Source organism: Rhipicephalus microplus, chromosome 1 (assembly GCF_043290135.1).
Source record: "Rhipicephalus microplus isolate Deutch F79 chromosome 1, USDA_Rmic, whole genome shotgun sequence".
In the NCBI taxonomy this organism is placed as follows: Eukaryota; Metazoa; Arthropoda; class Arachnida; order Ixodida; family Ixodidae; genus Rhipicephalus; species Rhipicephalus microplus.
This window is the reverse complement of record NC_134700.1, coordinates 17,910,574-17,928,045: the sequence shown is the minus strand read 5'-3', so window position 1 is coordinate 17,928,045 and position 17,472 is coordinate 17,910,574. Positions and strand designations below refer to the sequence as shown.

General features: G+C 47.3%; 1 protein-coding gene across 7 annotated transcripts in view; it reads left to right on the top strand.

Annotated features, from left to right (window-relative positions):
- LOC119178158 (dual oxidase maturation factor 2) overlaps nucleotides 1-17,472 on the top strand; it is an 832,350-nt gene that overhangs the window by 586,210 nt on the left and 228,668 nt on the right. For all 7 annotated transcript variants that reach the window (XM_075888119.1, XM_075887924.1, XM_075887832.1 and 4 more), the window contains one exon: nucleotides 694-847. In XM_075888119.1, coding sequence (XP_075744234.1) covers nucleotides 694-847 — 154 coding nt within the window. The remainder of the gene's footprint in view (nucleotides 1-693; nucleotides 848-17,472) is intronic.

Below are 17,472 nucleotides of genomic sequence, written 5' to 3'. Positions count from 1 at the left end.
TTGCAAATGAGTTTGCGACGTTATGCGTGAGCTTGTGACCGTTTTTCAGAACATTGCTTTCGTATGCTACGCACTGTATGTGTGTCATGCGAACTTGCAGCACACTCGTCTTCCCGAGAGGCCATGTTGCATAGCACCCCAGGAGTCCTTGTCAGTGCAGACCTTGCTTGGTCGAATTGTTTTAAATGCTTTCTGTTTTTTATTATTCATGCGATGATTGTTTGTATAATCGGCTGCCTCTATGAGCGTACTGTGGCCATCTAGTATGAGAGCACCAAAATGCCTTTCAACTACATCAGCGAGAAGGGGTGCCTTGGCAATAGATGAACATTTTCAGCGTTGAAATCAAAGCAGTGCCTCCAGTGACAAGCTGAAAGATAAATAATGCACCCACTGTGACTCGTGGACACAAAGCACAAGCGACTACAATGAATCACGGGTAACTTTTACTTAATGCCAGTGTTCGATTAGAATATTGTTGTATGGCGTTGTGTGAAGTCCATACTGATTTGTGTTTACTTGAAAAACACTGAATGCATTCGTTTTGAACTGATTATCTTAGCGCATTAAAGGGGCCCAAGAAGCCTTCTTGACATTTGCGGTTGTATTGTGTGTGACTAAACACTCTGTGGCCACGCGCTAGTGACGCCGCTTTAACTTTGTTACGACTATGTGCCTCTCGGTTTTCATCAGCGACGCAGGTGAAAGAAGACTACAGAGAGGCGCTGGTCAAGGGGCTTCCGTTCCCCATCCTAACTATAGCGGAGTACTTCAGCCAGGATATGGATGGATTCTGCTGGGGCCGCCGCTACCGCCTCGCTGGTCACTACGCTTTCATCATGCTATGGTATGTTTCTCATTTTGAGACAGCTCTTGCTACACAAAATTGGTCTATGATCCTAAACATCGGAGAGAGCATGACCGCACTCGCGCGGTGCAGGAAAACATCGGTCGATGGATGAAAAACGAAGTAAAATTGACCGGCTTGTTCGAGAATGGCCTTGCTGTGCCTGTTGTAAAAGCCCGTGCGTTTATAAGCAGTGTCTGCGTCCCTCGAAATCCAGTGACTGTAGCACCGAACCCATGGCCTTCGAATCACGCGCCCGATTGCATGTAGGTACTTCTAAGATTATGATCTAGTAGTCTATACAGCTGTAATTTATGTCTTTCTTAAGCAGCATATTATGGGCCTTATATTTTGTTTCCGGATGACAATTGCATTATCATGTTTATTTTCTAAACAGTGTAACAAGTTTGTTTTCATTCTGCAGTTCATATGTGTATTAAATCACAACTACAGTATGTACACCTTGTTGTGGCACACTGCACGTGAGACCCTATGTCACCTTCTTTATTGTGGTGCTTCTTCTGCCCCAACTTTTTAATTCATATTTTGTTTGTGCTACCATGTTTTTTTGTATGAGTCTGTGAACTGGTCCAGCTGTTTTAAAACACAGCTTTTTTCACAGTCCTTTCTTTCTGTACGACAGAATGAAAATTAAACTTTGATTTGCCTTGATGCTCCACCACTGAGCTACGACGGCGGTCATGCCTCCGCCCATATTAGAGGGTATGTAAGTGCAATAACTGGGGCAGCGTCAGTCAGAGCTGATTGTTGTACTAGGGCGAGCGTGGAACACCTTTCATTTTGCCTGTTGGCACCACGTAGCACGTGATCCTGTTAAGACGTGGCAACTGACCAATGATGTCCAGCATATTACTTGAAGGCATCAAGTCTGCCGGAACAAGATATAGCGAGGGTTCATTCTGGCTAACTTGTCGTATTCAGGTGGTATGCAAGAGTGAATGAATGAATGAATGAATGATCTTTTTTGCACTCATATCTTATGCAAAATAAGCACAAACTGTATGGTCTCATAGCCAAAGGCTAGTGCGGGTCCCATTGAAAGTACACATAAGTGAAACTGTAATAGTTCTAATTAAAAATAAACAGAAGTAAACAATTCAGATGATTGGTCAGCTGCCAGCTTGTATTTGAATCCCGAGTTAGGTGACGCTAACAGGCACAATAAAAAGTGTTCCACGCTTGCCCTAATGACAACAAGCAGCGCTCACTGACACTTTCACGTTTATTGCACGTATATACCATATAATGTGCCCAGAGGGAAGACAGCAGCAGTAACTTGGTACTGGACCAACGGATTGGTAATTCGAAGGTCGCAGGTTCACTCCCTACTGGCGGTAGGTTATCTTTGCGTCCACTTTTTTTATACAATCACTTCTAACATCGATCTCTGTACTTTCGTTCTTATCTTTGTCCGTTAATTGTCACGAATACCGCGTCTAACAGAAAAACGAGTGCACCTTTTGGCACTTCTTTCTTTTATCCGTCCGTATGTGGCAAAAAGCAACGAGGCTAACCAGTCCACGTTTGGGAATGTAGCTGCTTTCTGGTGACGAAAAATTAACCCTGCTTCCGAACTCGAACACTGGACCTATGCTTTACTGGAAAAGTCGCTCTACAATGGACGTGACCAGGTGGCTGAGAAACCGGCAGCATGACGATGCATCGATCAACGGCAATATCACTAAAAGAGCGCAACAAACGGGCGCTAGACTGAAACCCTACGCAAGGACAATTTTTGCTTTAAAGGAGGAGCTTCATGTTAACAGAAATCTATATATACATATTTCCATGTAGCTTTCTTTCGCAGACAGGTGACTTACGACTTCTCTCTTTGAATATCTGTGCTTCGCAGGATTCCGTTGGACTGGTTTAGAACGTTCAGTATCATATCAATATATCCTTTTTGTGACATCATGCCATAATACCATTTAGCGCGACCTATAAATCTTTCAGCACATACCCATGGAATTGAACACCACCACAACGTTCATATCACATTTACTTTTTATTGATATCGTGTACACTGAAGGCGCCTTCACGATGGCACTGCTACAATAACTAACATACACCGTTTATGAATAACAGTTCTTACCGTTCAATGTAAAATATACGTTCCCATTAGATGTACACTATTATTTCAATGTTCGTCATTACGCTGCCTATATTATATATTAGGTAGTTTTACTTTGCCAGACAGTCAGTTTTCATGTTGTATTTCTTCTCTTATATTTTTACCACTCTCAGGGAGTCCATGTGCCCCTAAGCGTAAAAAAAAAGAAACAAAATAGAGAACGATTCGGCCGTAAACGTCGAAAAGCGAAGCTGTACGAGAGTGAGTGCGTGTGATAGGCTAGTGAGATCACGTGGTGCGGTAGATCCACGGCTAGAATACAAACACCTGGTTGGTCAAAGCGAGGTTACCTGACCTCGCGGTAAAGGCTGCCGCGCTTCAGGTCTTGTTCTTACAAGATCATAAAGTGGGCAAAATGTGTACAGTATTCACGGTTTACCAGGTCATCTCCGGAGCTCCGCCCACTCATCATTCAGCCCGTGGACAGACAGACAGACAGACAGACGGACGAAAGGACAGACGGACGGACAGACAGACAGACAGACAGACAGACAAACAGACAGACGGACGGACAGACAGACAAAAAACTGTAATATATACTGATGAGCTTTCGCGTGAACCCCCATGGAGACCCACGGGAACCGCTGACCGCGATCAAGTCGGGGCTGGGACACCGTGATGTTCCGCCCTTTCTTGGATCTTTTAAGTGTGAATACACTTTATAAGCGACCCCAAACCATCCACCGCCGTAGGCGGCGTCCGCAGTCTTCTCTCTATCTTTAAAAGAAAGAGGACTTGGCGGGCTGCAGCGCGACGCTCTACCGAATAAGCCACGGACGCGACGCTGATATCGGTGTCAGTAACGCGCCTTATACCCCCTCCCCCTTCGCTCACTCCTCTGCTCTCCTCGCTCACTGCAGCTGCGCGCGCACCCCTCTCTCTCGCGCGCCCGCCTTCTCTCTCAGTCTTCCGTCGAGAGCGGGTCGTGCGATGGATGTCCCGGAGGCAACGCTACCATCAACAACGAATGCAGTACAACCGAATGCCAGCACTGCACCCGTCGTTGGAGGTGATGGTACCGCGGTGGTTTCGCCGACGTTGGAAGACAAGGTGGCGCTGCGAAGGGCTCGTGAGACCGAACGTAAGCGGGCGAAGCGTGCAGAGGATGCCGAACTTCGCGCTCGCGAGGCCGAGGACAAGCGGGCGAAACGTGCAGCGGATGGTGAACTGCGCGCTCGCGAGGCCGAGATGAGGCGTCAGCATCGAGCCGCGAACGCGGCCCAAGAAGCGGAACGACAACGCAAGCGTCAGGCGGAGAAGGGCGATGAAGGCCGGCGTCAAGACGCCGCTCGCAATCGTCAACGGCGAGTGGACGTTCCCGAAGCCATTCGAGCCAGTGAACGTGCCGCGCGGGAGAGGGTGCGAGCCCTGGACTTTTCTCGTCCGGACGCGTCGGGAAGTGTAAATAAATAATACTTCGTATATAATGTATCTGTGTACAAATGCTTCATGACAAACAACACTTAAATTCATTAATTACACTTTAATCACCATCATCAGTAATAAAACTCCCACGCATTTCGCCGAGGGTGAACATGGTTAAGTGCGAATGCACGGGGTGGTGCTATGATAGGGAGTAAAGTTAAAATCCGTTGGCATTCGCCAGTGAGTTAACGTAAACTCCCCCGTGTGATCAAATTGCGATTCCCAGGAACCATTACACCATAAAGGCACCATAGTGTGATTCATAAATATAATAGTGCGAATTAATAAATAGACGACATAGCACCACCCCCTGCATTCGCACTTAACCATGTTCACCCTCGGGGAAATGCTTGGTAATTTTTTTAATTGGCTGCAGTTGCGTATGAAGTGATGAGCTCCGGAAGGCCGCTTCTCAGTCAGCTTCATAGGACAGAGGGCCATTAGGTAGCGCGAGACATTGCCAAAACATGTGCGCAAAGGAACAATAAGCTTCAGTGCAGCGAAGTGTTGCGGAATGCGCACCTCCATTTCATTCTAGTTTCATTCCGATGAATATGAACTTGCCGTAATTCTATTCTTTTCATTTCCTCGGAATGAAAAAACACCCCGTTCCCACTCCGGGAATGGCCAGGTAGGTCGATTCCATTCCTACAATTCCTCAACGTAGGACAGGCATACTTTGATAGCTTTCACGAGCTGGGATTGCAACAACACAAAATTGATTTCGTCAGATGCATAATGACTGCAAAACTACGCTAAATACGTAACCACGGTTGAGGGAGAGTACCTTGCTGACCTATCTCCTGCATTACTACAACACTACTAGTTCTCATAGGGACAGTTCTTCCGCTACCTATGGTATTGGCATGGTCAGTACACGCTTAAAAAGTTAGTAAATAGTTGCGAACGCATGCAATTAGATTTTTTGAGCGTATTTTACTACCCTCGCCGCATCTCCTTTACTATAGCCAGCAGCTAACAAAGCTTGAAACTTTTGCCGTTATTAACCAGGAATGCTTCCTTGGTCTTTCTATTTAGGTAACAACTAAGCCAAATACGTTTGCAGATCTCTCGTAAGCACCACCGTATTTCTTGCAGTATTTGTGACACTTTTAAGAAACATTTAGACCAGTCTTAATTTTGTCGAATACTTCAGAATATAAATTCGTTCTAAGGGATGACACGCGTCCTTTGTGTGTATGTCCACGTCTGTGATTCCTTCATGCCCTATGTATGTTGCGCGATGTGTGCTTGTCATTTAGTCGCATGAAGTAATTAGTGGCCCTTAATTATTCTACGTGGACAAGTGCACTTTGCTTATTATTCAATATATACTTCTGTAATAAATGACTTGATGTGGCATTGCACATGCACATATAAATGCCAAATAACTGAAAATTCACTAATTCATTATTAATTCGAGGCAGCGCCATTCACGAACTACGTTGCAAACTAGCAAGTTTCACTAATCAGCCCTATACTACCTTCGCTTGAAAGAAGGTTAGTGCTGTTTGTCACAAGTTAACGGTTACTATTTACTTAGTGAATAAGCAGACCTTTTTCCTAAGAGTGCATGTTTAGACAATGTCGTTTTATTATTGTTTAAGCTTAAATGCGTTAATGCTAAAATGACGACTTAGCGAATCGTCGCATAGGAATTTAGAGAGGTGGTGCCTTGGTTACGTGGGGTCACCTGGTTTGGCTGGCTACCCGAAGCAATCTTTTTAAAAGTCTATTCTCCTACCTATCCGTAGCGTAGGTAGGAGAATACAACACCTCATCCCACACGAGTTCTCAAAGCACAGATTTTATCGTGTGAAAATGTGTACTGCGCTGACTCAACGACCTTTGTGGTAGTTTCAAGCAAATGCACACATGTGTGTAGGCAGGGGGGAAAGTGTTTTAGAAAAAAGGGGGAGGGGTAATATGTGGCAAGACTGCGTGCAAGCTCGTGTACAAAAGCTGAAGTAAACACAAGCATCGTATCGGCGTCTATACGCATGCCAGCTTAGGGAATCACTCCTTCGAAAATGCTTCTCGCCGACGGCGGCAGAAGCGAAAACAAAGTGAAGGATGAGGAGACAAGAAGCGGCTGCGGCGCGACCAAGGGGAAAAAATGACAAGCTTTAAGGTAGACATGCGACCACCGTATATTCTGAGAAGACGGATGGTATAGAGACGTGGTTACACGAAGAATTGAGAAAACCTTCGATTCATGACACCCTATGGAAGGACAGAATTATAGTAGGTGTGCGTTGTTTACAAATGTGCCATGCTTGTAATCACCCAAGTATTTTTAGATTACAATTGCATTGCTAAATTCTGGAGTCTGATTTGCATATGTTTGAAGTTTGAAAAACAGCAAGTCTACAAAAATGTGCTCTATTTTCAGAAAAACCGTAATTTTATTCCAATTATATGACTGCAAGCTTTGTCCCCTTTCATTCCCATTCTATTCCGGGTTCGCGAAAATGTGGATTGATTTCGAATTTATTCCAATTCCAAACTCCGAAAAACTGATGCAGTACAGATCAATTTTCGTTAAGATGCGACTGAGCGAACCCCGCGAGGGCAATGAGCCTGTCTGGAGCAATCTATGTGTGACTGATTAAGACCTATCTAACTTCGGATGAGGAACAGGATAAGACCCACTACTAAGCCGATAGTGGGCTACGTGGCTGGGCTGGGTGACTATCGTGATAGTTGGCTAGGTGACTATCGGGTAGGTGATCTCACCTAGTTGATTTCCATGAAATCACCTAGCCGATTTCATTGAAAGTAAGGAGTCGATCTTTAATCCAGATTTCATCCTGTCCCCATAAGACCTCCATGCTGCCGCGGCGCGTGAGATCTCGTGCACGGTCACGGGCAAGCTCGTTGAGGTAAGGTGTGGTCTGGTGTAGTAGGTTTGACAGGCGGGCTAGTTGGTACAAATTCATTATGGAATAATTGCGCTTGTTTGTCTCTTCTCTTGTGTCCCGTTGGTTTGCGCTTCCAATTATTCCATTATGAATGGTCTGGTGAGCGTCTGCGCCCACGTGGATTGGAAACCAAGAGATTAAGTCAGTGCCAAGGTTTGTACTTATTTCCATATTGGAGGCTGCCTCTCGAACTAGGATACCCAATTCAAAAGCTTTGAAGGCCACTTGTGAGTCTGTAAAAACGTTGGTGTAGGAGGGGTTCGTCAAGGCCAAGGCTATGGGGCCCTGTTCGGTGATAGCACTAACAGCTAACTTCACGAAGGCTGAGGAGCGTGTTTCTTCGGTGCATGAATGACTGCCAGCGCGAATGGGCAATACTGGCCATACTGAGCGGCATCGACAAAGACAGAGGAATCTAGATTCTCGAGCTCGAGCTCTTCGCCTATTCCTCGAGCTTATTCCTCGAGCTCGGGCTTTTCGCCTTTCTGTATACCTTGTATTGCGACATGCATACTTTGAGGGAATGAGCTGACCACAAAGGTCTCCCCATCCTCCATGGATAAGGTGGTTCCGCGTTCCTTAACCTTTTTAGGAACCATGCCAGTCGAGTCTAGGATGCGTCCTTCTGCTCTAGTTGACGACAGCCTGACCATCGGGGCCGTGACCTGCACCTCGATTACTTCATTATTGTAGCTGTGCATACCTAGTTGGCTTAATCTGTCAGGAGCAAGTGGTTACTGGTAACGTAGTACGTTTTTAGTCTTTTAGGCATGACTTAATTTAGCTTCTTCTTCTTCTGTTTTCATCCAATTAAAGACTGAAGATACATAGTTACTGCCACGAACTGTTCGCCACCACTAAACAAGCGCTGCCAGTCTACGCTGCGCGCGCCTTCTATCTTATCTCCCTCTTCCCCTTCCCTTACCTTTTGTTCTTATAAAAACCCAAGCCGGACAATAAAAGCTCGCTTTTTGCTCTGGCCACTCTCTTCGTGCATTTCGGGGCGGCCCAGCCGCGGGGCTGGTTATAACAGTGGCGACGAGTATTTCAACAAAGAACGAGACCCAGCTGCTTCCTGAAGACGTGCAAGCAGCCACCCCATCGACAGGCATGAGTCACCACCTCCCGGAATTCAACGACGAAACAGATAAGTGGCAAACGTACCTCATGAAGGTTGAAGCATATTTTGAAGCAAACGAAGTCACTGACGATGCCAGGAAAAGAGCCCTGTTGGTAGCCGCACTTAGGTCGCGAACGATTGATGTGCTATGCGGTAGAGTGGCACCGCAGAGGCCAAACGCACTCGGCTACGATGCGGTAGTGAAAGTTCTAAGCGAGTATTATGACTCACGACCAAACGAAATTTCCGAAAGCTTCAAGTTTTTCCACCAAAAGCAGCAGGAAGGAGTGTCTGTTCGCGCATTCATTGTGGACATACGGCGCCTAGCGCATAACTGCAACTTCTTGTCCATGCTAGATAGGATGTTAAGGGACCGTATCGTGTGCGGGGTACGTTCAAGAAATTTGAAAAAGCAGCTGTTCGTGAAACCTGAGTTGATATTACAAGAAGCAGAGGCACTTGCGTTGGCGGCAGAAAGGGCAGAGTTAGATGCGGAGAACATAAATCGAGAAACGCCCCCGGTAAAAGTGTCGGCAATGAAGGAGCAACGCTGGGTGCCGCGAGGCCAGAAGAAAAACGAAGACGGAAAGCCATGCGAGTGCTGCGGAAAGCGTAATCATTAGCGCGCGACCTGTTCAATGCGTGGGAGGCACTGTTACAAATGTGGAAAACAAGGGCACTTGGCACGCATGTGCCAAAGGATTGACAACGCGTTGAATGTAACAGCCCAAGCCAACGACAGTGCTAGCAGCGCGTCGCAACTTTGGTCCGTAACTTCGAAGAATTCATTGGTGCCACCGATTCAGGAAGCGTTCACGAGGAACAGCGTAAAACTGAAGATAGACGTTGATACCGGCTCGCCCGTATGCGTCATTCCGAGAGCAACCTACAAAGCCCACCGTCATCAATGGCCGAAGTTGCAGGAGCCGAAGATAAAGCTGGTGTGCTATTTGGGGAAGCTACCCGCACTCGGAGTACTGTCAATGCGTGTATGCCACAAATCGGCGGAGGTTGATTGCAACCTAATCGTATTGGACTGCGAAGGTCCTCTCCTGTGCGGTCGTGATTTGCTGCTGAAACTACAAGAGCAGGGCGCAGCAGTACTCCACGTAGCTGCGCCACCACTCGGGTCGAGCCCGGAGTCTCCGCCCGCGCCTGCTGTGTTGGACTGCTACTCCGACCTATGCACGGAGGGCGTAGGACTCATGAAAGGCCCACCGGTGCGCCTTCACATCAAGTCTGGAGTGACGCCAAAGTTCTTCAAGGCAAGAAAGGTACCCTACACTCTGTTGGATAAAGTTTCAGAGGCATTAGATCGACTCGTGGCAGCTGGCATTATATCACCAGTGACGCACTCGGAATGGGCTACGCCCATTGTTCCAGTCTTAAAGAAAGATTGCACAGTTCGCATTTGCGGTGACTTCAAGGTTACTTTGATCTTAGTATGCGAGCTGGAACAATACCCGCTGCCTCTTATCGAGGATATTTTTGCGCAACTAGGTGGGGGGAGCGGTTCAGCATTTTGGATTTGCGCGACGCCTACAACCAGATCCCGCTAGACGAACAGTCTCGCAAATTGGCCGTAATAAACACCCACAAGGGCCTCTTTTGCTTCAACCGCCTCCCGTTTGGGATTGCTTCGGCACCGGCGATATTTCAAAGGCGAAATGAATCAATCCTACAAGGCTTGCCTGGGGTTCAAGCGTACCTAGATGACGTGTTGATAGCGGAAGAGGGTGACAGCCAAAACCGCAATCTGATGGCTGTGCTCGAGCGCTTCCGTGAACATGGCATTAAGCTTCGTGCTGATCGATAAGTGCCGTGTTAGCGAGCCCTCTGTTACATATCTAGGTCACCGTATTGACGCAAACAGACTGCATCCCATGGAAAAGAACGTGGATGCTATCAGGCTAGCCCCCTCTTCACAGAAGATCTGCGAGCTACGCTCATTTCTGGGCATGGTAACCTTTAACAAGTTTATGCCCGACTTGTCTACCATTCTAGCACCGTTGTTCAAACTGCTGAAAAAGGGCCCTAAGTGGACGTGGAGCACCAAAGTAAAAAAAGCCTTTGTCCAGGTGAAAAATGCGTTGTGCGCGGCAGCAATACTCACTCAATTTGACCCGATCTGTGAGCTCTTCTTGGAGTGTGATGCGTCCCCACACGGAGTTGGTGCTGCACTTTTTCATCACACCGAAGGCGAGAAGCGACCCGTAGGCTTTCGACCGAGAACGCTGACAACTGCGGAAAAAAAGTACTCTCAGATCGAGCGCGAGGCGTTAGCCTTGATATTTGGTGTTACTAGGTTTAGGGACTACCTGTTGGGGCGAGAGTTCACTCTGGTTACGAATCACCAGCCGTTGCTGGGCCTGTTAAGGCACGACCGTCAGACCCCCGTCATGGCGGCAGCCAGAATACAAAGATGGGCGCTACTGCTTGGAGCATACATGTATAAACTGCAGTACAAGCCGGGAAAATTTATGCTCAACGCGGATGCATTAAGCCGGTTACCCCAATTTCTTGAACAGGAGCTGCAGGACGACGAGGATGCGGCCGAGTACGTCCTCGTCGTAGACCAGTGGGACGAGCCGGCGGTGCCCATGAAAGAGCTTCAAGCCCTCACGCAGTCAGACGGCGTACTGTCAAGTGTGTGCAGATACGTCATCCAAGGTTGGCCACAACGCACTGCGGAGGAAGGCACAGAGATGCGGGAGTATCACAAAAGGCGGAACGAGCTGTCCGTGCAGCATAACTTGCTTCACTGGGGTCATTGTGTTGTGGATCCGGCGGAAGCCAGGAAGAAGCTACTCAAGTTATTACTTGGAGCTCATCAAGGAGTTTCTGCAACGAAGGCATTTGCATGGTCAAAGTTTTGGTAGCCTGGCTTGGACCACGATATTGAGCGCTTAGCCGCTGTGTGTCAGCACTGCGTACAGGCGTTGCCCATGCCCTCCGCGCAAGCACCCATTCGCTGGCCAGAGACGCAGGAAAGATGGTCACGATTGCATGTCGACTTCGCGAGTCCGATCCAAAACAAGATGCTTCTTGTCGTCGCGGACTCTCACAGTAAATGGATTGAGGCCATTCCCCTGGCTCACGCGACCTCGCGCAACACAGTCGATGCACTGCGAACGCTGTTCAGTAGATTCAGTCTGCCACACACAGTAGTGTCTGATAATGGCACGCCATTCACCGGATGGGAGTTCAAGGAGTTCTTGCAACAGAACGGGGTAGTTCACGTGCGGGCACCCCCTACCATCCACAGAGTAATGGACTCGCCGATTGTGCAGTGGGAACCATCAAAGACGGACTAAACAAGTGTGGGGACGCAGACTTGTCAAGGGCGCTGGCTAGAACGCTGTGCCGCTATAGAAACACACCGCTTCCGTCCGGGCGCTAGCCATCAGAAATGTTGTTGGGTTACCAGCTCCGCACCCGATTAGACATGTGTTTTCCTTCCAGGAGCCGAGCAACAGGGGATGTTCACTCTGCTGACAGCGCCGAGTGGAACTTCGCACCGGGAGATCCTGTGTACCTTCGCAATTACGGCCGTGGCGACAAGTGGACACCTGGGAAGGTCCGGTCAACCTCTGGTACACGCATCGTGTCTGTCGACACGGAAAACGGGCTTGTTTACCTTACCGGCACATGGACCAGCTCAGGCGGAGAAGCATCGAAGAGCCGTCGAGTCCAGAGGCTCTCACTAGCCCCCAGATAAGCCCGGACCCTCCAGTACAAGACTGCGAAGCTCCAACGGCTACTGGCCCCGGTCTTCCGGGCCACCCGCCCCCAGAGCTAAGACGTTCCCCACGTATCAAGAAGCCAGTGGAGCGTTATGGATTCTAAGGAAGAAGGAACGCCACGAACTGTTCGCCACCGCTAAACAAGCGCTGCCAGTCTACGCTGCGCGCGCCTTCTATCTTATCTCCCTCTTCCCCTTCCCTCAGCTTTCGTTCTTATAAATACCCAAGCCGGACAATAAACGCTCGCTTTTTGCCCTGGCCACTCTGTTCGTGCATTTCGGGGCGCGGCCCAGCCGCGGGGCCGGTAATAACAGTTACTGTGTCTGATTAGAAAGACGTGATGAACCCGAAGTAAGTTGTCTTCCCCTATTTCTTTCCTGCATCTTGATATTCTGGCGGAGAATCTCAGCATGTTTTCAGTTTCGGTCGTGCTGTGCTTGGGGGTTTTGGCGTTAAATCTTTTCGCGTCAGTAAGTAACCCCCAAAATTTAATAGAATCAACTTGTACAATGCACTGCCTTTTTTTGTCTCCTTACGCCTTGTCTTGCCGACCTGTACAGCAAAAGTATCAATTTGCTTGGGGACTTTTGGAGGCCGGTGCCTTCTAGGTCGAATTCCGTTTCATTTGGGGCTGATTCCAGCGCGTTTTCTACTTCTGCAAGTGATCCTCCTGGGCACCAAACTGTGATATCGTTCGCGTAAAGCGAGTGGCCTATATTGAGCATGGAGCTGACTCTCTCTCATAAACCATTCATGACTATGTTATTAACAAGGGCGAGATTACCATTCTTGTGAAGGGCCTCTGGCCCCAAGGGTGAAGATATCTGATTGATGTTCGCCAACTCATATGGTAGCAAATATGTTCATCATAAATGATCTAACAAATGTCTGAAACACTGCTTCGAGACCTATGCTGGCCGTGGTCTGCGGAAAAAAGCGATCAGATACGTCTCAAAAGCTTTAGTTGTGTCAAGGGTGAAGATACTGCTTGCATTCCTAGTGCCATTATTGAAGATGTGATGTCTTAAGCAGTCTTATTACATCTTGTTTTTAAAGGCCATGTCTGAAGCCGATCATGTTATGTGAGAATAGTTAGTTGCGTTCTATATGTAGTCCAAAATTCTATTGAGAATCGCCTGCTCAGCTTCCTTGTCAAGAGCGTAGTGATAGTGGCCTTAAATTGTCGATATTTACTGGCTTACCCGGCTTAGGAATAAGCACAACTAAAGCCGCTTTTCACTCCTCCGGGATGCTTCCCCTCTACCAACTCTTGCGAGCCTCTTTCTTAAGCAGCTGGAAAGATATATCATTCACGTTCCTTAACAGTCTGTTCGAGATGTCATCCGGGCCTGAGGCTGACCTGCTATTCATATTGTCAAGGACTGCCCTAATTTCAGACTTGGTGAAATCGTCATCGAGATTCTTTTCCGTGGCACGTTGTATTTCAGGATACTTTTCGGAGCTGCCTGTGCCTAGCGGAAGATATCTATTCACTACTTCTTCTAAGTGTGTTTATTCTGTTCCGCCAACTTGTCGGTGCTTGTGTATGAGAAAGCACAGTGCCTGCCTTTATCTTTTGTCTGCGTGTCATCAAACATGTTTAAGTAGATGCCATTTCCCACCTGAGCCTATGCAGCCATCGCCTGCTGCCCAGACATCATCCCATTTCAGCCTAACTCGGTGTAGTACTGTTACGTATCCCTGTTTAGTTCCACAACCAGTTTGCATAAGCTCCGATTGAACCTTTACGTTTTGTGTCTCCTCAAAGTTGAGGATTCGGCTTCCAAGAGATTTGCAATGCTGGGGTTCATTCTGGAAAGGTCAAGCTTGGTTTGAATAGCTTTGCTGGCCCTTTCAACATCTGCTCTGGGTGTCTCAACAAGTTTGCTGAAGCTGGAGTATTAACCCATGCTTCTTTTCGAATATTTCGGAAAGCATCCCAATCAGTCACTCTGAACTTTCTGCCTTGGAGTACTCTGACATGAAGGGTACTCTGACCTGAACAGCAATGATGAAATGATCAGTGCCCACGTTCTCCTGTTTGTTCACTTAGGTTGTATACTGTGCATTTTTGAAAAATGTGTTGCCGGGTGTAATTATCTGGCTACCAATGTACCCAGTCCACTGGGGAAATGGGGATTGGTGATTACAGTTAGCGTTAGATAATCGACTGCCCACGCTATATTCATGCTCGTAGCCGTCTGCCTGATGTGGGGTGCATTGTGTGGTGTCTCCTGCACCACGCATTGGTGTGTATGCATTGTGTGGTGCGCTGAAGTCTCCTGCGATTATTAACGGTGAAGGTCTAGTGATTGTAGTGGCCTTAGTGGCACGGAGTGGAAAGACTGCCTCTGATTGGATGGTGGGCTGTAAACATTAAGAATGTAGACGCTGTGTTGAAGCCACCTGTTGGGAATTACCTCTACAAGAAACGTGTCAATTCTTCTGCGTCTGGAATGTCATGTAGAACGTAAGCCTATTGTTTGCTCACTGGCATCGCTCTACCTCTCCTGAACTCTTCCCTTGCCGCCACTGATTGGTAACCATTGAAGGTGTGTGTGTTGCGTAGTGTTTGCTGCAACAAAATCAGCTGTGGCCGTTCCACCTGAGCCGTAATGTACTGTCGTAGACAGGAAGGTCTTTCGCTGTCGGAAGCTAGCACGATTCCACTGCAAAATTACTAAAACTTTTTCAGAGCCCACCATTTTGCTAATTTACGTTTTATTGACCCTGCAGGGCCCCTCAGGCATCAACGTTAACTGCAGCCTGTGTACGAAAATTAGGCTTGGCTTTATTAGCCATCTAATGCTCAAGCGCGACACACCTTATTCTCTACAACTCTTACTTTACTCACAAGTGCTCCTATCAATAGCGTTAGCTGATGAATACTTGCCTGATTGTACTTGAAAATCCCAAGTAACTGTCCTAGAATTTGTTCTGCGAGCTTTCCGCCCCTGACTTATCCAAGTCACGTGTTCTACGGATGCCAGAGACGCAACAAAAAACACTGGAGTCTCGTGAGTGCGCTCCTAGGGTCATATGCGTCTTCTAAAACACCGCTGCGTTAGCGTTGTCTCCGTCGGACGATGAAGGGAATTTGAGATCTCTCTCTGCACGCTCTGTCTGCAGTAGGATGCGGACATCCACACTGCAAACAATTTGGATTGCACTGAGGTTTCTCCGTTGGTGATTTCTATCCACACGTATGGCACCACATGCTGATTGAAATAATGCAAACGTCAGCATGGTGTCCTAAGCCTACCCAGCTGTAGCTGCGTGTGTTTTCGGTACAGTGGGCACGCAGAAACACATGGAAGCCTCTCTGTGTTTTCGATACAGCGTGCAGCAAAAGATTATCACGCCACAAGATTCATAATTGAATTGGCTTCAGCACAATTTAGACTAAGACAAATGGAGACACACAAGACACAGACGAGCACTTCATTTGTGTTCGTCTAAATTTCGCTGAAGCCTATCCAATTATGTACCAACTCGCCCAAGTCAAAGTTCTTTTGGAACAACACACATAATTAGGCACCTTCATGCTTTGAACGTTAAGACCACAGCCGTCGTGTTCTTGATTTCGTGGGCCTCTACGGTTCCTGGGCGGAGTTGGTAGATGATTCTTAAGTGCCGAACCTTTCTGCTTCCCCCCACATCGTTTTAAAGACGATAGTCTTTCTTGAGATCTTCAACGCAAAAATTTTGGTCGGTCTGTCTGTGTATCTCTGCACATATGTCTGTTTGTCCCTCTTAACGATACCTTAAATGCCTGACCTCATTCGCAGCACCCACCAATATTGCTCAAGATGCAGTAATCATACTTGTGCGATTGTCAATTAAAAATTCACAGCATATTCATATAGTGAATGATGATGAGTGCGGCGAAACATCCCATCAGCCCATCAGCCCATCGGTGCTTCCGTTCGTCTCTTCTTGCTTCCTCCCGTCCACGCGACCATCTGTACGTCCATCCATGCCTCCATTAGTCTGTCCGCGCGTCCATCCGTGTGTCCGTTTGTGAGTCCATCCATTCGTTTGTTCATCTGTTCATGCGTCCAACCGTCCACACGTCAACGCGTTCGTTCATCCGTCTGCTTCTTTGTATGTCCGTCCATCTATGCGTCCAACCAGTGAACGCTGCAAGTACCACCATCTCCCATTCCCATCTCGCGTCCCCTGTGACACATACCCGTTCTATGCGGGTATGTGCCACCGTTGGCTACGTACTACTCCACGGATACGTACTACTCCAAGGAGCTTCGTCCCTAAAAGCAAATATTTCGTGTATTTGAGGCACATTAACAACAATTCAATATTTGTATGTGTGTCTTTTCACTAGCAAAAGCATACATAGGTTTGAAATTCTAAGTTTATTTGGCATTTTATTTTTACACAAAGAGAAAAAAACGCAAGAGCAAGGAACGGAAACCTGCAGAACAGCAGCTTGATGAGGTTCCTGCCCCTTTGGCTTGGTGATAAAACATACATTGATTGATTTGTGCGGTTTAACGTCTCAAAACCACGATATGATTATGAGAGACGCCGTAGTGGAGGGCTCCGGAAATTTCGACCACCTGGGGTTCTTTAACGTGCGCCCAAATCTGAGCACACGGGCCTACAACATTTCCGCCTCCATCGGAAATGCAGCGCCGCCGCAGCCGGGAATCGAACCCGCGACCTGCGGGTCTGCAGCCGAGTACCTTAGCCACTGATAAAACATACAGCCTATATATATCTATATATATATATATATATATATATATATATATATATATATATATATATATATAATATATTGTGAGCATCATTACTCGTTCCATCTTTTCATCTGTACACACATCACCACTCCAGTTTAGGTTGTGGGGCACATACTCGAGACAATAAAGAAGAGTCTTGAGGCTACTAACGAGCCTGGTGTCTTTTTTAATGAGCCCCTGTATATAACCCCAAGTGCTATTTGTTCAAACACTTCTAGATGCTTTAAATGTTAATATTTTCGAGATCACGCCATCTGTCAAACCAATCGGCCAAGTGCAAATAAAATTTGACGATATCTTCCCCAAGAACGCTAAACACTTGCCCTCTAATTATTTGATTGGTTTATTAGAACAACACCTGTCTCAATTAGGTACTAATATAGTAATTGCAACAGATGCATCTGTGAGTGGCGAGAAGGCAGGTGCGGGTTTTTTTCTCTCTCATTATTCTGGTCATTTTCAATACGCCTCTCAGATTATACACCAATATTCAAAGCGGAATTA